At 33.8% G+C, this 23,836-nt stretch overlaps 5 protein-coding genes and 1 pseudogene across 5 annotated transcripts; 5 read left to right on the plus strand and 1 right to left on the minus strand.

Annotated features, from left to right (window-relative positions):
- The first annotated feature begins 1,182 nt into the window (after nucleotides 1-1,182).
- On the plus strand, nucleotides 1,183-3,365 carry LOC105140097 (alkaline/neutral invertase CINV2-like). The gene is made up of 5 exons (XM_011046787.1): nucleotides 1,183-1,232; nucleotides 1,329-1,769; nucleotides 1,864-2,295; nucleotides 2,378-2,936; nucleotides 3,070-3,365. Exons 2-5 carry the CDS (start codon nucleotides 1,389-1,391, stop codon nucleotides 3,363-3,365), a joined length of 1,668 nt encoding a protein of 555 aa, XP_011045089.1. The 5' UTR covers nucleotides 1,183-1,232; nucleotides 1,329-1,388.
- A 65-nt stretch (nucleotides 3,366-3,430) lies between these two features.
- LOC105140155 (ER lumen protein-retaining receptor-like) lies at nucleotides 3,431-11,315 on the plus strand (annotated as a pseudogene).
- On the minus strand, nucleotides 5,369-6,431 carry LOC105140099 (chlorophyll a-b binding protein of LHCII type 1-like). The gene has a single exon (XM_011046791.1). The coding sequence runs from the start codon at nucleotides 6,300-6,302 to the stop codon at nucleotides 5,511-5,513; it is 792 nt and encodes a 263-aa protein (XP_011045093.1). The 5' UTR covers nucleotides 6,303-6,431; the 3' UTR covers nucleotides 5,369-5,510.
- On the plus strand, nucleotides 7,403-8,442 carry LOC105140098 (chlorophyll a-b binding protein of LHCII type 1). The gene has a single exon (XM_011046790.1). The coding sequence runs from the start codon at nucleotides 7,503-7,505 to the stop codon at nucleotides 8,292-8,294; it is 792 nt and encodes a 263-aa protein (XP_011045092.1). The 5' UTR covers nucleotides 7,403-7,502; the 3' UTR covers nucleotides 8,295-8,442.
- A 4,168-nt stretch (nucleotides 11,316-15,483) lies between the features above and the next one.
- LOC105140100 (putative ER lumen protein-retaining receptor C28H8.4) lies at nucleotides 15,484-18,916 on the plus strand. Its single transcript, XM_011046792.1, has 6 exons — nucleotides 15,484-15,913; nucleotides 16,650-16,849; nucleotides 17,528-17,668; nucleotides 17,816-17,896; nucleotides 18,443-18,567; nucleotides 18,648-18,916. The coding sequence occupies exons 1-6, from the start codon at nucleotides 15,691-15,693 to the stop codon at nucleotides 18,694-18,696; spliced, it is 819 nt and encodes a 272-aa protein (XP_011045094.1). The 5' UTR covers nucleotides 15,484-15,690; the 3' UTR covers nucleotides 18,697-18,916.
- A 3,314-nt stretch (nucleotides 18,917-22,230) lies between these two features.
- LOC105140101 (gibberellin-regulated protein 1-like) lies at nucleotides 22,231-23,144 on the plus strand. The gene is made up of 3 exons (XM_011046793.1): nucleotides 22,231-22,422; nucleotides 22,569-22,620; nucleotides 22,773-23,144. The coding sequence occupies exons 1-3, from the start codon at nucleotides 22,345-22,347 to the stop codon at nucleotides 22,952-22,954; spliced, it is 312 nt and encodes a 103-aa protein (XP_011045095.1). The 5' UTR covers nucleotides 22,231-22,344; the 3' UTR covers nucleotides 22,955-23,144.
- Nucleotides 23,145-23,836: the final 692 nt, after the last annotated feature.

A 23,836-nucleotide genomic window follows, 5' to 3' on the forward strand; every position in this document is an offset into this window, starting at 1 on the left:
ATTATAATTACAAAAATTATCATAATATTAAATACATTCTTTTTAAAAGGATAAGGAGATATTACTGGAGTGATTTAGGTCCTAACTATAATAATTTCTAAAAATAATAAAAATAAAAGCCATTGACGAATAGTCCTGCATGTTCAGACGTCATACCATCCATTTTCAGAAAAAATCCTCGACAAATTTTCACTATCCAATTTGGAATGAATAACATCGTTCCAAAAAACAGAAAGGGGCTTATCATTGTGCTCGTAAAATTATCCATAATCAATTTGCCATTTATCATTCAAGATGACTTACGAATGTATATTTTTAGTTTTTTTAAAAAATTAAATTTTATTTATTTATTTAAAATTAAATTATATATATTTTTAAATTATTTTAATATGTTAATATAAAAAATAATTTTTAAAAAATAAAAAAATATTATTTTAATATATTTATGAACAAAAGCATTCATTATTACACTTTCAAATATCATTTTATAATTTATAATTAATATTATTAAATTTAGCTCGATTTTATAGATTAATAAGGTGATTCATTTACCTAATTGTTATTTTAAGTCAAGTGTTTTTTTTTTAAATTTAATTTAGATTTAATTTATTTTAACTCAGTTTATCTAACCAAAATTTATTTTATATTTTAAAAAAAATCTTCAAAACTACATTGTTTTAGCATTTTTCTTGTAATTTTGAAATAGCACCATTTTAGATTAAGTCGTTCAGCTCCTGAGAGTCATCATAGTTTTGATTAAGTTTAATAACTTTTCTTATAATCCACAACAAAACAGAACGTTAGAGAAACAAAGAAAAGGATTAGCAAGTTCATTGCCATGAGAATTGTTATAATTTGTATTTCAAGTCTTCAACACAGTTGTGATTATGCCAGTTATTAGCCTTTGTGAAGGTAAGCAAAAGGATAGAGTTTGGAAAGACAAGTTAATGGATGAAACTTCCCAAGTCATTACCGGATCTTACAAGATTTCCACGCAAGCCAACATTTTCACCTCTTGTACCAAATTAAAGTGCCAGACATGAATAAAGCATGTTCTTTTCATTAGTTGATGCGTACGAAGGCAGTGTAGGTTTTCTCGTGCACGTCCTCGGCACTTCCTAAGCCTACTTATATCCTTATATATGTTTGTGTCATCTTAATGTTACTCTATTTAGGGTCGCTTTCCATTTGCTAATCATCAAAGTTAACGTTCATTGTTTTCCTCTCAACTGGTATGAATGCCTATTTTCTTCAATTTTCTGAATCTATGTTGCTATATTGATAACTATACTAAATCGTTGATGCCCATTTCTTTTGATCAATCACAGGTGTTATTATACTATCAAGTCTAGATTGTTATTTCAGTGACTGGTTTGAGAATTTCAAGGATGTCTCCTATTGCTGCCATGGATGTGTGTCAAAATGGAAGTGTCAAAAGCTTTGAGGCAGCAGGCTCTATGTTTGAAATTGATTCCGAATTCTTAAGATTGTCTGACAAACCTAGACCTGTCAATGTGGAGAGAAAGAGATCCTTCGATGAAAGATCATTTAGTGAAAATTCCTTTCGCATAATAGAGCATCTTGAGAATTTGTCTCCCGCAGGAAGAAGGTCTGGTTTTAATACACCAAGGTCATGTGGTTTTGAATCACACCCCATGGTAGTCGACGCGTGGGAATCGTTGAGAAGAACATTGGTTTACTTCCGGAGCCAACCTGTCGGGACTATCGCTGCACTGGACCATTCTGTCGAAGAACTCAACTATGATCAGGTAAATTCGATCCCCTTCAGTTTCTGTTCCTTTTGAGCCTTGTTCGACTATTTTTAATCCATAGTAGCTGTGCTGGTCTTCCTGTAATTGACAGGTATTTGTTAGAGATTTTATACCGAGTGCTTTAGCTTTTCTGATGAATGGGGAGCACGAGGTAGTCAGGAATTTTCTTTTGAAAACCCTTCATCTGCAGTCACGTGAGAAAATGGTAGACCAGTTCAAGCTAGGAGCAGGAGTGATGCCAGCAAGTTTTAAAGTGCTCCATCATCCTGATAGAAATATTGAGACTGTAATGGCCGACTTTGGCGAGAGTGCGATAGGAAGAGTAGCTCCTGTTGATTCTGGATTTTGGTGGATTATATTGCTTCGTGCATATACCAAGTCCACAGGAGACTCTTCCTTAGCTGAAATGCCTGAATGCCAAAGGGGTATGCGCCTTATCCTGAATCTGTGTCTGTCAGAAGGCTTTGACACATTCCCAACTCTGCTCTGTGCCGATGGATGCTGTATGATCGACCGTCGAATGGTTGGTTTACAACACAATTTTTTCTTGTTGTTTATCCTGGAATAGACAAACTAATTGTACTGTTTTTCATGTTGTTGTTCAGGGTGTGTATGGGTATCCTATTGAGATTCAAGCACTCTTCTTTATGGCACTAAGGTGTGCTTTGATACTACTCAAGCAAGATGATGAAGGGAAGGAATTTGTGGAGCGGGTAGCTACGCGGCTCCATGCTTTAAGCTATCACATGCGCAATTATTTTTGGCTAGACATGAAGCAACTCAACGACATATATCGGTACAAGACAGAGGAGTATTCTCATACTGCAGTTAACAAGTTCAATGTTATGCCTGATTCTCTTCCAGACTGGGTTTTCGATTTCATGCCGACTCGTGGTGGCTACTTCATTGGAAATGTCAGTCCTGCGAGAATGGACTTTCGTTGGTTCTGTTTAGGTAATTGTGTTGCAATTTTGTCATCTCTGGCAACTCCTGAGCAAGCTTCAGCAATAATGGATCTAATTGAATCTCGATGGGAAGAACTGGTTGGAGAAATGCCACTGAAAATCTGTTATCCAGCCCTAGAAAGTCATGAATGGCGCATTGTGACTGGCTGTGATCCGAAGAATACTAGGTGGAGTTACCACAATGGAGGGTCCTGGCCAGGTTAGCTTTTTATGCTTTCGATATCTAGCTCAAGTCATGATACATTGCTTCCAAGATTGGAATGGATTGTAGTTCTTGGCTATGATCTTCAAGGGTGTTTGAGATATTTACCTGTGTAATTGTTTCAATGCAGTCCTTTTATGGCTTCTAACAGCAGCTTGTATCAAGACTGGCCGTCCCCAAATTGCTAGGCGTGCCATTGAACTTGCTGAAAGCCGGTTATCAAAGGATCACTGGCCTGAATACTATGATGGCAAGCTTGGTTTATACGTTGGAAAGCAGGCTCGCAAATTCCAAACATGGTCCATTGCCGGCTACTTGGTTGCCAAAATGATGCTTGAAGATCCATCTCATCTTGGCATGATTTCACTCGAGGAAGACAAACAAATGACGCACTTGGTGAAAAGATCTGCTTCGTGGACTTGTTGACATTTCCTATATCATTTTCTATGTTTCAAGATTTGGTTATTTTTTGTTAGAATGTCAAATAGACAATGGAACTTTTACTGATTAATGATATTGGTTATCGATTGTGGCTTTTCATAGATCCAATTGCCATATGAAACTTTCTTTTTTGTGCTAAAACTGCAACAGTGAACTAAGGACCTGAGCATCATATGGAAGTATGCAACCAATTAATCAAAGAGATAGTCCATCAATTGAATGTCAATATAGTAATCGTGGGATATAGAAAAATAATCATATATTACTAAATAATACATCAATTGAACATCATATCAAAGCACTGCTATTAAACTCGGCCTTGCCTGGCAACGAAGAGGTCAAGGCAAACGCCAAAGATCAAGGCGTTTTTAGCGATGGTATCACGGTTGGCAGCTTGTTTTTTATTAGAATGCTTGTTCATGATCATGACAACCTCTTTGTTGCTGCTGAGACTGTTCATGCTATTGGAATCTATGTTCTTATTTATAAGCTCTTGAAGGAGAATACATGTGCTGGTAATACATACGAAACATCTCTCTCTGTTTTTTTTTTCTTGTATAGGTTAATGTCAATTGCATTATGTCTTGGAAAGGGTTTCTTCTCGTTTTCTGTATATGGTGATTCATCTTCTCATATGGGAAGACTGTGATGAGTGAAGAATTTGTGTTGAGGCTTGAGGTGTGAGGGTCTATGTGCTAATCGAGGATAAGTAGCTTTTACTGAAGAAAGCAAGATCAATTTTCGTTGTGTCATGCATAGATAATTGCTTGGTAGATAACATTCATCTCTGTATTACGCACCAGCACAACTCTAGATTTTGTTTTGTGGTAAATCTCATGCTTGAAACTTCTGCCATAATTAGTCTCTCTGTTCCCGTCTCTCTAATTTTAGTTTTTTTTGCAGGACTTTCATTGAAATCACAGGAGCTAGCAGTTATATTTTAGCTGTTAGGCTCTATTGCAGTTTTGTCATGGAATATGACATAAGCAATCTACTTGATTCAGCTACATTGCTGACAAACCTCTGCATAATTTATATGATTCGATTCAACTTGAGGTCCAGTTAAGTGGAAGATAAAGATAAACTCTTTAATTCACTATTTGGTGAGTCTTGTGCGTTCTTTGGGCTGAAATAATCCATTGATAGCACTTTTTTTCACCTTTCGAAAATCCCATGGGATTTTAAAGATCATGGAGTGATCTTATTTTAGCATGCAAGTTAAAGCATTAAATTGCAATGTTTCCATTTGTATTTCATCAGTTAACCAATCCAGTAGGTTAAAAACTCCTGATTTTATTATGCCCTCGGCAAGATTATCAATTGGCTTACAAGTCCTTCAATGAGTTTAACCGAAAACCATCATGGGATGAGGTCTAACAGCGTGAGTGTTTTAACATTCAAGTTAAACTGAAATTTTCCATGGGTCTTTGATCGGCTAGCTCACCCTGTAAGTCAAACATCCCTGATTGTAACCGTGCTAGGTTTTATCGGTTACTTGTGCTTGCAATTCTTAAATGAGTTTAAACGTAACCATCCTGATCTGTGCCCCCTGAAATGGTTGGTTAGCGTGTTATGTGAATTCATTCACTTTGGTGTTGCCATCAATTTGCAAGATTAAATGCACAAAGATAGCATTACAAATTCTGTTTATAATGTTGTTTGATCATGATTTTTTCTTCCCTCTCCGTTTGCCGTATGTTGCTTTTTTCTTAATGTACAGTGAGCCTTTTCTCCTTTCAAACAGGTGATTCCATGTACTGTACTAGCTTTGGTTACTCATCCAGCAACACAGCATCACATATTCAACAGGACACAAAGGTATGGCTGAGAGTAACATGTGCATTCCTATTAGCCTTTTCAAAATGGAGAATGTATTTTGGAAATATGGGAACGATGACAGCAGATTTTCTTCTTGATTGATGCCTAAATGAAGCCTATTATAGTGTGTGTGTTGGAGAGGTGGTTTCCAAAACAAAGAAGCAGAAAAATAAGAGGAAAAACGACTTTCTTTTTTCAAGGGACCAAACAGAATATTTACTTTTCGCGCAAGTTTCACTTCATGAGCTCGTTACATGACAAGTGAACATTACAAACCAATAGCCCCAACACAGAAAACACTCTTTTTTCTGCTCACTTTCCGGGGACGAAGTTTGTGGCATACGCCCATGCGTTGTTGTTAACTGGGTCGGCAAGATGGTCAGCAAGGTTCTCCAGGGGACCCTTGCCGGTCACAATGGCTTGGACAAAGAATCCGAACATTGAGAACATAGCCAACCTCCCATTCTTGAGTTCCTTCACCTTCAACTCAGCGAATGCCTCGGGATCGTCAGCCAAGCCCAGTGGGTCGAAGCTTCCACCTGGGTAGATTGGGTCAGTTACCTCACCCAGTGGCCCGCCAGCAATTCTGTAACCCTCAACGGCACCCATCAAGACCACCTGTGTTGCCCAGATGGCCAAGATGCTTTGTGCGTGGATCAAGCTTGGGTTGCCCAAGTAGTCAAGTCCACCCTCGCTGAAGATCTGGGCTCCAGCCTTGAACCATACAGCCTCACCGAACTTGACACCGTTGCGGGACAAGAGCTCGGGGAAGACGCATCCAAGAGCTCCGAGCATGGCCCACCTGGAATGAATGACTTCAAGCTCACGGTTCTTGGCAAAGGTCTCTGGGTCAGCAGAGAGGCCAGCAGTGTCCCAGCCGTAGTCACCAGGGAACTCACCAGTCAAGTAGGATGGGGGCTCACCAGAGAATGGACCCAAGTATTTAACACGGTCTGGCCCGTACCATGGGCTTCCAGAGGGAACAGGCTTGGTGGTTTTCCTCATGGATATACGGCCATTGCCCATGATCTCAGAGAAGGGGTTGAGCTTCACCGCCTTTCCGGCTAATGAAGGGGAGGAGAGGGCCATTGTTGCTGCTGCCATTGCTGGATGAGCGGGTGCAGTTAAGATTTTTTGAGCTTTCGGTTTAGTGGTTTAGAGTGGTGGAGGGTATTGGCTAGGTGGGGTATTTGTAGGAAGCTACGCGTTTGAGTTCCTTTATCTCTGTGGTATCTAAATTCTTGGATTACACTGGGCTACACCTATAGAGCAGAAGCTCTTATCTTCGGGTATCTGAATCTCTCATCTCATTGGAGGCCCTAGATTTTGGGCTCTATACTTATTATCTTACTTGGCACGCTCTAAATCACCATGTTATTAGATTCATTTCTGATGTTGTAAGTGTTCCACGTATACATTTTATCAGAATTGAGTGGCTGGTAGAATGGCTTCACAAAATATCTGCCGAAATGAAAATAATGAGACGTTGTGGCTTGTCTAGCCAAGAATACCTCGATCAAATGACTTTAAGTTTTTCTTCTTCTTAAGAAAACGTCTTCATTAATTGTTTTTCCTGAATCAAATCAATGATACTCCCCATCCGGGATGGTTTCAATCAGTGTTTTCTAGCTATAATGGCAGCCAGTTTTCCATTCAAAACACAATCCTTTTCTCATGTCAAGAAGCATTAAAGCCATGCTTCTTCCAGTATTTCTTGGAGGCCTATATTTTATCTGGTGGAGATTGCTAAAACTGGTAATTGGCATTGCTGTCAGATTGTAATCAATATGATAAACTGATGCAAGATTTACACCAACCATGTCTTGTGCTTTTTAACTCTTGTCCACCAGAACGAAAAAATAAATCTAACTATTCTCACTAATTTCTGTAAAACTGCTATAAACATAATGTAGAGCACATTAGACAACATGAAGTTAGATTTCATGGCTGCCTCCAACTCCAAGCTAATAGAGATAGATTGTGAGATGACCAAAAGCATATGTGGCAAATTTCTATTGGAACAAACACAGCTTGAAACATTGCTCCAGATTTCGGATACGTTTTTTGGCAGCCAAAATGACGTGGAGATGATAGGTGGTGTGGAGAGTGCCAGGTCGACATTCAAAATCGATCTTCGAAAACGCGAGCAACCAATAAGAGTGCAGTCATAGAAATCCTAAGATAAAGGACCTTCTCCACGAGATCGTATAAAAAGAAGATCGTCAACTCCAACCCACAACCACCAAACACCATCTCTTCAATCGTAAATCACAAATACATACACGTTTACTCATCAGCTCGGAAATGGCAGCAGCAACAATGGCCCTCTCCTCCCCTTCGTTAGCCGGAAAGGCGGTGAAGCTCAACCCCTCCTCCTCTGAGATCGGCAATGGCCGTATATCCATGAGGAAAACCACCAAGCCTGTTCCCTCTGGAAGCCCATGGTACGGGCCAGACCGTGTTAAATACTTGGGTCCATTCTCTGGTGAGCCCCCATCCTACTTGACTGGTGAGTTCCCTGGTGACTACGGCTGGGACACTGCTGGCCTCTCTGCTGACCCAGAGACCTTTGCCAAGAACCGTGAGCTTGAAGTCATCCATTCCAGGTGGGCCATGCTTGGAGCTCTTGGATGCGTCTTCCCCGAGCTCTTGTCCCGCAACGGTGTCAAGTTCGGTGAGGCTGTATGGTTCAAGGCTGGAGCCCAGATCTTCAGCGAGGGTGGACTTGACTACTTGGGCAACCCAAGCTTGATCCACGCACAAAGCATCTTGGCCATCTGGGCAACACAGGTGGTCTTGATGGGTGCCGTTGAGGGTTACAGAATTGCTGGCGGGCCACTGGGTGAGGTAACTGACCCAATCTACCCAGGTGGAAGCTTCGACCCACTGGGCTTGGCTGACGATCCCGAGGCATTCGCTGAGTTGAAGGTGAAGGAACTCAAGAATGGGAGGTTGGCTATGTTCTCAATGTTCGGATTCTTTGTCCAAGCCATTGTGACCGGAAAGGGACCACTGGAGAACCTTGCTGACCACCTTGCTGACCCGGTAAACAACAATGCCTGGGCATATGCCACAAACTTCGTCCCCGGAAAGTGAGAGATTCTTGGTTTTACTAGAATGATATATTTGCGTGCGTTGTTTGAGTGGTGTGTGGTGATGTAAATTAGTATCCAGAATGTGACATGTGTATTATCAAGTCTTGATGAGTGTATGATCTTTCATAATTCTTTTGAATTTCTAAATTTATCGTCTTGTGCTTAAAATATCTCTTTACAGTTTGAATCCTCTCGTCGAAAGAGGATGAGATTAGTATCCAAAATGTGATTAAAGCTTGAAAACCCACAAACATTGGAAACAAACTCCACAGAAACTCCAAGGACCCCAATATACACAGACCAAGAACACATTATAACAACAACCATTAGCATTTCTCTCACCTTCTTTGAAATCATCTCAAAAAACCATCATGTTTGCTATCTGTAGCCCCTGGGCGAGGTTGTCAATAATGGCGATGGTGGAAATTTTGTCATAGAGTAATTCTATAAGAATGTGATGCTATATCTAACTCTCTCTTTTTTTTTTATCTAAATTCTAATATCTAAAAGTTTATTAAATCTTGATTAATCCCATTAAACTGGGTCAGCTTATTAAAAAATAAAACCCTTCTTGTAATAAAAATGTATTCATTTATAAAAATCAAATTCAAAACTTTACTAGAAAAAACAAGTAGTGTTTATAACTGTTTTAAATAGCTGAATTGTCGACAATCATCGTATATTTGTTTTAGTCACCGCTGTACTTACCTTAGAGTTTTGCCTATATATTTCGTAACTGTGGAAAATAATATTATGGTAGCTTTGAAGTTAAGCTAGAGTTGATAGATCACGAAATTGTTTCTAGATGAAATTGTCAACCGGAAATTGCTAAATCTTGTTTTAATATGCCATTATATCATAACAAATGAATTTAACACTATCATATATTAAAATATATACTAAAATTAATATCCATGGTTTTCATTGTTTTTATAAACAGTTGAGCACTTCAAGGTTATTTTATTCATTTTTTTTCTTGCATGTTAGTTCTTTTATAGTATAATTAGATAGAATTAGACTTGAGGTTATAGGAGAGAAAAAAACATCAAATAAAAAGATAAAGGACTAAAGAGTAAATATAAAGAAAACACTTCACTTACTCTAAATTCTTGAAAATTTTCATTCTCGCATGAAAATTCATTTTATTTATTTTTTATTTCTTGAATTTTAAAGATATATATTTTTATCAAAAACAGAGAAAAAAGAAGAAGAAAAAAATGGAAGGTTGTCATGATTTTAACAACTAAAATAGCCAAGATTAATGTTAAAAAATTTTATTTTTTCCTTTAAGAATAGCAAATAGGTTTGATTTTGATTTTTGAAATTTAATTGATTTTTACTTTTTTAAAATGATCTTGAAATGTTTCAGTATTTTGAGATGGTTTATATTGATTATTTATGATTTTTCAGGTGAAAATAACTTGAATATGGAATTTTAGACAAATAAAAATCCCTCCCATCCCCTCCCCTCAATGGTGAATGAATTATGGGAACAGCACGCTAGAGGTTGCCTGCCACCTCATGCATCCTGTCGTGTGCTTAATTAAAAAAAAAAAAAACCGAGGGGACGAGGTGAAAAATAAATAATAAAAAAAAAGTCCGGGTGTACGCTTGTGGTTCTTAATTCAGGCAAAGCATGCACGGCTTTTTTTGTTTAATATAATTAATTTATGTTTTTAGGTTATTAATTCAAAATAATAATAATTTATCAAAATTTTAAAATAATTAAGAATATGTTTTAGATATATTTTATTAAATACTTTTCATTTTCTACTTTGTTTTGTTTACAAATAAGAATATAAACTGTTTTTTATATAATATTAAAAAGTTTTTGTTTAATCCATTTTATTTTATTTTTAGTTATATATAGTTGTGTTTTTTAATAGTATATATTCTTATTTTTATGTAATCAAATAAAAAACATTTTTAAAAAAATTATTATCATCTCAAACTTACGACGACTTGGAGTTATTAATTTGACATGCTAGTTAGGGTTAACTCTCATCGAATTAAAAAAATCATTATCCTGATATTTTTAAAAAATTTACTTTGTATATATTAAATTTAAAATTTAAAAATAAATTTTATTTACAAATAAAAAACACATTAATATTGCATTTAATTTATATATATTATAAAAACAAATAACACAACATTTAGCAGGACCAATCACTCTATTTTCAACACTAAAATAATTCCCTAAACAAGCACTTATTCTCCTCGTATTTCCTTTTTCATGATGCATGGATGGCCATGGATTATTAAAAAGTTTTTATGGGAGGTAAAGATTATGTGGTGATCATATATTAGCATCTAAGTTAAAAGTATTGAATTCCTGATTTTACTATGCCCTCAACAAGCATGTCAATTACTCTGGCTTACAGCAGTTAAATGAATTTAACCAAAAACCATCATATGATCTATGAAGATCTAATGGTTTGCCCATTTTAGCATGTGAGCTAAACTAAAATTTCCCCAAATATCTTTGATTACCCAGCTCGTCCTGTAAGTCAAACAGCCCTGCTTGGTTTTATCATTTACTTGTGCTTACAACGCTTAAATGAGTATAAACAAAGCCATCATGAGATGTGCAGATTGAGATGGTGGGTTAATGTTTACTTCGAATCCATTTCAGTGTTGCCTCAGCTACGAGTAATGCAGAACACAAAGGTAAGCCAGAGACCGTCTGAGGGTCCCATATGAATTCCAGCTAAGTTCTTCAAAGGGGGCATAGATTTTACAAATATTATGAACTCTTCCTAGGGATCATCCATCTTGGCTTCGACAATTACAGGTACTTGGTTGCTAAAATGATGCTGGAAGAACCATCCCATCTTAGCATGATTTCTTTCGAGGCATGACAAACAAATGGAGCATTGGTGAAAAGATCTGCTCCGTGGACTTGCTGACACTGTCTAGTATCATTTTCTAAGTTTTATGATTATGGCCATGATCAATGCAGCTTTGCATAGATCCAAATGCCATATGGATCTTCTTTTCTGTGCTAAAACTGTCACCTTGAACCGAGGACTCTTAGCGGTTGCTATATATGTTTATTATATAGAGGTATGAAACATCATTCTTATGCTTGGCTCTCCTCAAGTGTATGTTTCCTCCACTTTGCTCGAGTAGTGAGATAGATTAGTGACTCCTCGTTAAAAAAATATTCAATGGCTAATTCCATGTCTACATCTGCATGTGCTGGGGTTTTAGTTGGCCAAATTTTCTGTTTTGGATGGGTGGGCTCTCTGCAGTTTTCTACTTCACCATCTTTTTGTTGCCATCTCACACTTCTGTTTAGGCTCTGTTTTGGTGAGGTGGTTCTGGTTGGGGGGTTTGTTTTCCCCGGTGTTTTTTTGGCTGCCATGCAGCCTTTGTTTTCTCTCTTGCTCCATTCCAGTTTTCAGTTTGGTGCTTTAATATAGGGTCTATTGGCTTATAAAAAAATTTAATAAAGGTCCATGTTAGCTAAATTTATTTTTTAACTCTAAAACTATAGTTGGAAAACTTGGTTTAGGTTGAATTTAATTTTCTTAAAAGAAATCAAAATTATGTGGTTTTGACGGCAAAAAAATCAATGGATCGAGAGCTGAGTTTTGAACAAATTCAAACTAAATTTGCTAATTAATTCAAATTTTTATTTGGATTAACTAAGGTTTTTTTTTTTTAATTTTTTCTCTAATCTTAACCAATAAAGATCCTGGGTGAACCAGGTCTCATGTCAATCCATCTTTTGTGGTTTAGGTTTTATAAAGACATAAGTTTAAAATAGAGGTATATTTTAATTCTAAATTAAATAAAAATAATGTAGTTAGATTTATGATAATAAATAATTTTGAACAATTATGTGTAAATATGGTATCAATAAATAAGAATCTATCTCAAAAGAATGATATAAGTAGTCTAGCGAATATATTTATAAACTAGTAAGACAAGTTTAGATTCAAAAAAAAATTTAACTTTGTTAAATTAAAATAATAATTCAAAAAGACCATAATTTTTTATCTAATTATTAGATTACGCTCAAATTTTTATGGAATCGTTACTCTAACCATTAGATCTTTAAGTTTTTAAAATTTCATCCTCTAGCTTAGGTTTTGGCAGTTTTTATAATTTTTTATATTATTTTTAGATTTCATACCTTTTATATATATAATTTTGTATTTTTACTTTGTTTACTAGTTGAAGTAGGATTTTTGACTTATTTAAAATTTTATAAATCTTTCAGAGGATTATTTATTCAGAAAAAATAAAACATGTAAACTATTCTTATTTATAATATATTTCACTTAAATAAATTTTTATGTTTTTTCTGTTTCTTGCTATTTTTAACTTTTACCTGCATCATAAACTCTCTCTTTATTAATTGTTTTCTAATATTCTTTTAATCAAACAATAAAAAGCATGTTGAGCTTTTATTTATTTTCTTTAAAAGAGGACTATCATATTTACCATTAAAAGAAATGTATATAATCTTCATGTGATTCCCTAACTACCAATAGGTGTATTAACACCCTCGTAATAAAATGAAAAGGTAGTTTTTCCTTGCTAGTTGGTTGATGATACCATGGAATCGATCATCTAGGACTTCAATAAAAACAGGGGGGAGCAAACAAGCAAATAGAAGGTTGAATTTGACCGTGAGTCTTTGACTTGGAATGGATTTTTTTTCTTTTGACTGTCGAAGTATTATATATTGGATATGCATGCGAAGACAGGACAAAGGTGATCAGTTCCATGTTTTGATTTTCCCTTGTCTCCCTCGATGCAATAAGTGTTAAGCTCTCGTTTGGCTACGCGTTGCTTTTAGCATGCAAACTACATTTTACGTGAAAAAAACAACAAAAAAAAATTATATGGTTTTCAAAACTATATTTTTACTTGGAAAAATTATTTTAAATATATTTTTAATTAAACGATATTTTTGCAAATCAATGGATATAAAAAACAATATATTATTAAATGTACCATATCCGCATCTGTCTTTGGGAGATGGATAAGGTCAGCAGGAAGTGCTTTTATCCAGACTTGAGAGTTTTTGTCGACCATGTTGCTCGATTCCATTGGCCCTTGCAATAAAGATAGACCAACTACCTCACCTTAATTGAGATTACCTTACCATAAAGAAAAATATCGTCCAGCACGCATCCTCATCCTCCATTATAAGTTCATGCATGGTAGCTGAACTAATCCTCAATCCCACCTTTTTCTTGAAAAAATTAAGATATCATCACACCTCATTGATTTGTTATTAGTTATAGATTAACCCTTATTCTAAGTTGTTTGATCCTTGCTACATTGTTGTGTGACTTTTATATCATGTTATGAGATTAAATAGTAAGTGGGGTAAAACCATTAATTTATTTAGTAGTTTATTGTTTTGTTGTTTGGATTAAATTGATATTAAAGATATAATTTTAAATTTTCATTAAACGTTAGATTAAAACGTTAGATTAAATGTGAAAAATAATTTTATAGTTAAAATAAAAAATAAAGAGTAATTAATATGAGTAGAGAGGAAGACAAAGAATCAATATCTCATATAATATATTTTTTTCATTAGTAGTATAAAAAACTATATAATAGTTTATTATCAGTCAGAAACTAACTCCTCGTCCCCTTTTTTTTAAAAAAATAAAAATAAAGATGACCCATTGTTTTTGAAGACCAGGAGCTTGCTTTGGTCCTTGTTATAAGGTTGAGTACATTAAACTATACAGTAATAATAATAATAATAATACAATATGGCAATATGCCGTGTTGTCAATAACGTCATTAAATTATTTGGTGACTTTTTGTTGTGTTGTTTGAACTAAAGCTGGCATCAAATACATTACATAAATATTTTTATTAAGAAATTAAAATAAATTACTCGAAAACAAGAAAAACACTTTCATAGTTAAATTCAAAAGTCAAGTGATACAATGAACCTCGTATGACATTTTTAGATCATACATTAATATAAACTATATAGCATTATTATTTTAATGATTTAAGGTTATTTAATTTTATATTCTTCTTTTAAATAAAAACAAGCAATCCTTAATCATCCCTTCTCATTTTTTTTTTCTAAGCAGAAACCAATATATTTGTGAACCTTTTTTTTATATAAAAATCACATTTCATTTAAACCAATTTAAAATTACTCATGAAACAAATTATTTGATATCTTTATCTATATTTTAATTTTAATTTTAATTTTAATATATTTCTTTCTCAAAACAATAACAAGACACAAGTAGCTCGACATTCAATTTCTACTTCTTACCAAACTCTCCACCATTCTAAAGATATAATTTTAAATTTTCATTAAACGTTAGATTAAAACGTTAGATTAAATGTGAAAAATAATTTTATAGTTAAAATAAAAAATAAAGAGTAATTAATATGAGTAGAGAGGAAGACAAAGAATCAATATCTCATATAATATATTTTTTTCATTAGTAGTATAAAAAACTATATAATAGTTTATTATCAGTCAGAAACTAACTCCTCGTCCCCTTTTTTTTAAAAAAATAAAAATAAAGATGACCCATTGTTTTTGAAGACCAGGAGCTTGCTTGGTCCTTGTTATAAGGTTGAGTACATTAAACTATACAGTAATAATAATAATAATAATACAATATGGCAATATGCCGTGTTGTCAATAACGTCATTAAATTATTTGGTGACTTTTTGTTGTGTTGTTTGAACTAAAGCTGGCATCAAATACATTACATAAATATTTTTATTAAGAAATTAAAATAAATTACTCGAAAACAAGAAAAACACTTTCATAGTTAAATTCAAAAGTCAAGTGATACAATGAACCTCGTATGACATTTTTAGATCATACATTAATATAAACTATATAGCATTATTATTTTAATGATTTAAGGTTATTTAATTTTATATTCTTCTTTTAAATAAAAACAAGCAATCCTTAATCATCCCTTCTCATTTTTTTTTTCTAAGCAGAAACCAATATATTTGTGAACCTTTTTTTTATATAAAAATCACATTTCATTTAAACCAATTTAAAATTACTCATGAAACAAATTATTTGATATCTTTATCTATATTTTAATTTTAATTTTAATTTTAATATATTTCTTTCTCAAAACACAAGTAGTTCGACATTCAATTTCTACTTCTTACCAAACTCTCCACCATTCCACGTGCTATAATAACATAAACTCACATTGATGAAAGACTCCCTCCTATACTTTACATGTGTACCTCTTCTCTAGGCATCAACTATCCACGGATCGAATATTTATTACAACATCTACAACATATACATTTTACATTATCACCTCACTGTCCCGTGACTGATAGTAGTCTGATACATCGAAATTAGAAGCGCAGGGTGAGAGGGAGAAGGAGAGGAGTCTTAGCTAGAGGAGGAAAGGAATAGAATGAAGGCAACGAGGAGGTCGATACAGGCGGTGTTGAGATGGTTAAGGAGGCAACCACCAAAGATCAAGGCTTTTTTAGCGGTGGTTTCAGGGTTGGTGGCTTTGGTTTTTCTTAGAATGGTTGTTCATGATCATGATAATCTCTTTGTTGCTGCTGAGGTTGTTCATTCTATTGGAATTTCTGTTCTTATTTACAAGCTCATGAAGGAGAAGACTTGTGCTGGTAATAAATATGAAACATCTCTCTGAAACTTTATGGTTAGATAAAAAGTCAGGTTTTTTTTTTCTTGATTTGTTGTGCTAATTGATTTCTTAAGCTGTTGTAGGTAAAATGTAGTTGGCTTTTTTGTTTATGATCATTTTCGTTTTATTCGTGGCTGTAAAGTGTAAAAGGTTTGGTTTATTGGGATTATTTCTGTTTATTAACCATTGAAGAGGACTATTGAGTCTTCTGATTAAATTAGTGTGAGAGAGGAAAAGGGCTTTTGCTTGATATTTCAGGCTGAAAATCTTAGACCGTGAGAACTGAGTCAAAATTTGCTTAAAAAATGATAGGGCTCTGGTGCAGTAGTCATGGGGTTTATCATTTATGCCAATCTTGCATTGTGATTTGGCGAGGTCATCTTCCTGTTTTCTGTATATGGTGATTTATCCTTTCATTTTGGGAAGTCTATGGAGTGTCAAGAATTTATTTTGAGGGGTGAAGATCAAAATTGCTAGTTTAGGATAAATAGCTTTTATTGAAGAAAAGCAAGATTAATTTTCGTCGTATCAATTATCATGTATAGATAATTGCTTGGTCGATGCTACTATTTGTCTCGTGATTGTAGTGATTTTCAATATCGTTCATGTAACTCATTGCAACTAAGCATGCATTCTGTCTCTCTAATTTGCACCAACACAACTCTGGCCTTTGTTTTGTCTTTATCCTGGTCTTCTCTAATTTTAGTTCTTTGCAGGACTTTCACTGAAATCACAGGAGCTAACAGCTATATTTTTAGCTGTTAGGCTCTATTGCAGTTTTGTCATGGAGTATGACATTCACACTCTACTTGATTCAGCTACTTTGCTGACAACCCTTTGGGTAATCTATACGATCCGTTTCAACTTGAGGTCCAGTTACATGGAAAACAAAGATAACTTTGCAATTTACTATTTGGTGAGTCATGTGCATTTGTTGAACTGAAATAATCCATAAGTAGATTTTATTTTATTTTATTTTATTTTTCTTTTTGGGAGATTTCATGGGATGTAAAGATTATTGAGTAATTATATTCTAGCATGTAAGTTAAACTGCAATGTTTCCATGGGTATTTGATCAGTTAGCTAATCTAGTCCAGTAAGTTAAATATACCTGAATTTGCTGTGCCCTTAACAAGATTATAAATCACTATGGCTTACCATACTTAAATGTGTTTAAGCAAAAACAATCGTGATAAGGGACCTGATAGTGTGCCTGTTTTAGCATGTAAGTTAAACTGCAATTTTTCCATAGGTCTTTAATCAGTTAGCTCATCCTGTAAGTCTAAACAACCTTGACTATACTATGAGTTTAAAGTAACCATCTTCATATGTGCCTATTGAAATGGTTGGTCAGCTCTCTGTGCATTCTAGATTTCAGATTGGTGTTATCATCAATTTGGAAGATTCATGCTTAGCCTTGTGATGTCTTAAACCGGCAAAAAAAAAAGCAGTACCAGTTGCTTACAGTGTGGTAGTTCTTATTAATTTTTTTAATAATGCCTCCAATGTAGTTTGATCACGAGTTTTTTTTGTCTCAGTTTGCTCTTTGTTGTATTTTCTTAATGTACTATGTGCCTTCTCTCCTTTCTAACAGGTGATACCATGTGCTGTGCTAGCTTTGTGTATTCATCCAAGAACACGTCACTTCATAGTCAACAGGATTTGCTGGGCCTTTTGTGTTTACCTTGAATCTATTTCAGTGTTGCCTCAGCTGCGAGTAATGCAAAACACAAAGGTATGGCTGAGAATAACATGTGCACCTACTAACTTTCTTCTTAATCAATGCCCAAATAAAGGCTATTGTTGGGTTGTTTCTTTTAATGTGTACATGATCTTTACACGACTATTCTTGCTCATCTTTCTTTTATTCTTATTATTTCAGATTGTTGAACCCTTCACAGCAAATTATGTATTTGCGCTTGGAGTTGCCAGGTTCTTGGGTTGTGCACATTGGGTCCTCCAGGTTTGACAATGCAGCTTATAGATTTTGGGATATAACTTGGTTATGTTATTGGAAAATTGCATGGCCATTGTATCATGGACTATTCTTATTTGTTATCCATCTTGGCATCACCAATTACCATCAGATGTTTGTCGCCGTAGCACACTCGTCCAACACTAGGCAGAGGACTTTCATAGAGTAATGTTTTGTCCACAAGATTGATTAGTACACTAATATAACTGCCTAAAGAAGTAATTTTCCCCATGCATTTCATTTTTTTGTGATGCATGGATGACCATGTACAATTTTTTGGGTGTAATGATACCCACCCTCCTGTATCTTTAGGCACAAATACACATCAATTTTCTGCTTGCCCATCCCTACCCACGCGGACACACTCGATGCATTGTGCATATGCCTCAAGTGTAAAAGAATGCCTAAATAAATGTCTCATTCAGCTTCATGTAAAATTCTTTGTTACTCTGCTGTGTTTAGTGCTTGATGGCTTAGCATGAATCAGTTAAGGAGCCACGAATATCTGAGGATGCATTTCATATCTGTATACAGGTACTGGACACTCGAGGACGCCTATTGACAGCACTGGGCTATGGATTGTGGCCTCTTATGGTCCTACTTTCAGAAATTGTGCAGACTTTCATTCTTGCTGATTTTTGCTATTACTACGTCAAGAGGTGAGTAATGGCCATTCTTTTTTGGAAAATATAAATTACATTCTTTATGATCCATCTAACACATGCTTGGATAAATGCAGTGTTCTTGGTGGACAGCTTGTTCTAAGGCTTCCCTCAGGAGTGGTGTAAGCCAGTCTGCCTTGCAAAATCTGCGAAGTGTAGGAGGATGCTAGCTTTGGTTGCTCCTGGCCATCCAGATAGTGCGTGCAACGCTTGTTCTATCTTTTTCAGCCATTTGAGTTGTAGCAGGTGGACTGTAAAATTGGTCGCATTTTATGCTGGCATTTTGATAGCTTAATAATTAAATAGAAATATTTTCACGAACGGAATTAATTTCTCTTGTTGGATTGCTCCCTGGTTTTTGGTTTATTCAGTTTGGTTTTTTAATTTCTCGAGTGATTTTAAAAATAAATTTAAAAAAATAAAAAATATATTATTTTAATATATTTCTAAACAAAATACATTTTAAAACACTACATTCACTGCACGCTCACTCTAGACTCATTAGCTTAATCTCGTATAATTGTGGCATGCTCCATTTTCACGACCCATTTTGTACAGCTGTTCGCTTCCGACATGATCCAGCTGTGTGTGCATTGTGTATAAACTATCAATAAAAGGGAGACAATCAATAAATATACTAAATTAATATAAAATTATTTTAAAAAATATCAATTATAGTTCGAATAAAGAAAATAAAAGAAAAAAAGTGTAGACCCATCACAGCTGATGTGTGATGGAAGTGATTCCTCCTATTTGTCACTGGCATCTCTTTTGTTTTGTTTTTCCTTGTAGAATATCTTCTATCCCCTTTTTTATAAATAAAAGAACTCTTTTTCAGAAAGTCTACTTTAGCTTTGATTAAAAAATAAAATATTTTTCTTTGTAAAGCTACTTCTTTTTTTTTGCTAGAGACTTTCCTGTTTTATTAAGAAAATAAGGCCAAATTCAACAGGCCCTTGGATAATTTTTAGGTTAACTTGTTCATCATAAGAAAATGAGAGACTAGTTGTAAAGCTTGTAAAAAAAAAAAAAAAAACCTTCCATTTCTACAAAGTAATTCAAGATGACTGAGGCTCACCTCATTAATCCTTTTAACATATGAAGTAATTTTGGGTAAAATTTGGAGGATGACGTGGAGACATGGGATGACCGTCGATCAGCCATGGACATCCCAAGCTAAGTGATGAGGTTCGTTTCTCTAATTTTGATAATTCGATACATCTTCTCTTTATGGAATGGTGGGTAAATCATGCTTATTATCATAAAAAAAAATATTTTTTATATACATAGTTGGAGACTCTCCAACAATTAAATTAATATCAATTCAACGAAAGTTTAACTATTCTTTTGAAAAAATAGTTTTTTAGATATATTTATCATTATAAAATAAAGAGAGAGAAAAAAGACTTGTCTACAGTTTATCCTTTTTTCTTTTTATAATTCCTAAGTCCCTTCTTTTATTATAAAAGAAAAGATTAATATATTAACATGTCTTGTCAAAATAAAAAATCTGTGACATGTCAGGATAAGATATTTTTACCTTGCTAAGGTAAAACTTATATACGAGGATAAGATATCTGTCTTATTAGAATAAAAATATATTTAACTCATTAAAATAAAATATTTTTGACTTGTGAGCTTAAATTTTTTTTGGAGTTAAAAAAAAATATAAATCTAGGATTGATGTATTTAGCAAATTATCAAGGTCATAAATATTAAAAGATAATAAATCTAACATCTTGTCAAATTTATATACATCTAGACTCAACACTTATTTCAGTCCATAAATATTGCAGTCATAATCCTTTATTTGAGCACGCTTCGAAAGATAGTCCCATTAAAAATAAATAAATAAATGCCTCCGCATCAATAAGTAATCCATGTGAAAATTAAGCATTTGTGTGGAGGAAATTTTTAGCAAAGTGAACAGTATCCAATTCACTTGGGCATATCATGCTGGGAAAGAAGTCCCTTTCTTAATTTTGAAGGTTAAGCCACCAAGTTTGAATGCCAACGTCTCGGCAGATAAACTCTATTCAGTGCACTGTGATATTTGGTACGGTTTTGTATAGATAGATGGAAAAATTACAGCTTTAAGTCTATTGTCTTTATGTTGTCGACATCATTCGGTTGACTCGCTTAGATAATCGAGTCATAAATCAAAGCTTAATTAATAGCTAGTTTGGCGTCAAAATGAGTCCAACTTAACCCTCCAGTGCGGGTAATCTGGCAAAGCCAATTTGTCCTTGACGTGAAACTCTCTTCTTCGAAATAAAACAAATTAAAAACAGTTCGCTAGACCAGTGAACTTTTAGTATCCACCAGTAGATTTGTATGCGCTACATATCGTACTATTTTTTTCTAAATTTAAAATAAAATATTTAAAGTTTGGAGATTTTTTTCCTATGGTTATTAAATCTAATTAAAAAGTTTAATTTTAAAATTTTTTAACTTAATTTTTTATTTAACTTAAATTTTAAATTAAATTATATGATAGATAATTTAAAGTGAATCATCATATTTAATGAGTTTAAATATAACTTATATGGCTAGTAAAAACATAATATTTCTTTTAAAAAAATTTTAAAACAATAAAAAAAATTTAATATTAAAATGGGATAAGATTAGATTAGACTCTATTACTTGGTGATTTGATTTGTGAACTTCCATGAGTTTAATAAAAAAAATTTATAAATTTTTTTATTTAATTTTATAATAACATTAGATACATGTAAAATTGAGCACAAATCCTTAAAAAATAAATTATAAATTTTATTTTTTAACTAATTTAATATCGAAGAATAGTCAATTAAAAAAATTATAAAAATTAAAGGATCATAAACTAAAAATAAAATCAGATCAAGTTTGATGGGTAAACTCGTCAATCGGGTAATTCAGGTCAACACGTCAAACTAGCAAATCAGATAATAAACTCTATTAGAATTAATAATTTATTTTTTCGAAACAACTATTTATTTAATTATATGATAACAAAAATAAACGATCTCAAAATCAAGCATAAAACCAATATTTAGAGTTTTTTTAAAATTACGATAACTTCATGAAAAAACAAATTATAAAACTTAATTTTCAATCAGTTTAAAAATTAAATAATAAATAAAATAAATAAAAGTTAAACTTTCTAAGTCGGTCAACAAATTCGTAGAATTTCTAAAATTTAATAATATATTTAAAAAAAATAATTTATTATATAATAAAAATTTAAACAATTACATAATAAAATTTAGTTAAAAAAATACCCCGCTATTTATGGCTCTTGAGTTTCATAACTAATATCAATATCAAACACACAGTTACATTAAAACAAAGCATTTTCAACGACTCATTTTGAAAATGATTAGTCTTGCCATTTATGGAAGCTATTTTGGACTATAAAAGGCATGTTTTATAATTAATTAATGGGTTCGGGTACATATACTTGAGCATGCTCGGTGTGGGTCAGCAGGGATGCTTATGGTTTTTCTTTGAAAAAACACCCAACAAAACAACCGCTCTAGATAAGTCCTAATATATAACAAGTAACAAGCCACCATATTATAATTTGTAGGAGACCAGCTCTTAGTTTCGTATGTGCATGCCAGCAGGATGTCCCGTCCTTCCATGCACCTACTCTACCTTGTTGAAGCTGATCATGCTCTGGCTATAAATAGTGACACCCTTTCTCTCATTTCATAAAATCATACTAACAGAGTTCAATTCAATTCCGAACAAAATTTAAAGTACTCTAGGAATCGTCTGATTAAAGCTCTAGCAATGGCTATATCGAAGCTTTTGATTGTTTTTCTTGTCACATCTCTCCTTGTGCTCCGCCTTGTTGAAGCTGATCAGAAGGTTTTGAGTTTTGTTTCTTATATACAGCTTATTTCCTCCTTTAGATTTGAGTGTTGTCAAGTTGATTTCTTTCTCATTGTTTTTGAGGTCGAACCCTCCAAGATTACACAAAATAACATGGCATGTTTGATCGATGATTGATGCAGGTGGTGAACTCAAATATTCAAGCTGCAAGCTATACTCCTGGGAAGAATATCGGTGCGTAATTTGTTCAACCTGCCCACAGTTGTCATCAGTTGGTCAAATGGAAACTATTTCATTGGTTTATATGTGTATATATCAAGATCAAATTAAATTATTGTTTAAACATCAGCACATTTTAATAAAATTATTCTTGTATTTATAAGCAGATTGTGGTGGCGCTTGCAATGCTAGGTGTTCCTTATCCTCGAGGCCACGTCTTTGCAAGAGGGCTTGCGGGACTTGCTGTGCACGGTGCAATTGTGTCCCCCCAGGCACTTCCGGCAACCATGACGCCTGCCCTTGCTATGCCACCATGACTACCCGAGGTGGCCGACTCAAGTGTCCTTGAAATCAGCCTTTCCCTGCTGATTAAAAGTTATGCAACAAGAATAATCATATCGGAGTTTGAAGAATAGATATTAAGCTGTACTTTCCTTTCCTTTTTGTTTTTGTTTGTAATATATATTCTGGAGTTATTTGTGATAAATCGTAATTGCAAATGTAGAATTTTATTTGGAAGGTTCTGTTTTCTTTTCTTTCCTTTATGTGCACAAAACTTGAATCCAAATCATGACCAATTGATCGACCAACCAAATTCTCAAAAAAAAAAAAAATCTAACCTGACGTTCAGTAACTTTCAACTCTTGGGATGATAAACAAAATTGAATTCAAAGTTCACCACTCCGATCTTATCAAGACATTCATGCTCTTGATAGCTAAGCTCTAGTGGGCTCATGGAAGGATGGTTCTTAAGTATCTTTGTATTTTCTTCTTTGTAATTGTATTTGGAATTTTCTATCTTCTGATATATTCATTAAACACAAGATGAGTGTCATTTTAATTAAAAAAAAAGAGGAAACTTTTGAGTTCATTGAGAATCTATTTTTTTAATAAAAAAAATAACTTTTAGGTGTTGGATTCTGAAACAATAGCATTCTACACTTCTCTGTCTATCGCTCTCACTATTATCTTATTCTGAATGTCTAGGAGCAGGAATTGAATTGTGCTTTCAAGAGGCTCAAGATCTGGTCTAACTGATGTTCCAAACACTTCAGCAAGAGACATTTATTTCTTGTTGATGTAGCAGAGTATTTGGCTAGAACATTTAACTCATAAATTTATGTTAAAGAGGATATTTTAAAAAGGACACCGTGTATCAAATTATGTAAGAAAATTAAAAAGTAAATTATTGTTCAAGGAAAAGTAAATTAGAATGCAGTCTTCATTTATA

This window comes from Populus euphratica, unplaced genomic scaffold, assembly GCF_000495115.2.
Source record: "Populus euphratica unplaced genomic scaffold, PopEup_1.0 scaffold98.1, whole genome shotgun sequence".
Taxonomy (NCBI): Eukaryota; Viridiplantae; Streptophyta; class Magnoliopsida; order Malpighiales; family Salicaceae; genus Populus; species Populus euphratica.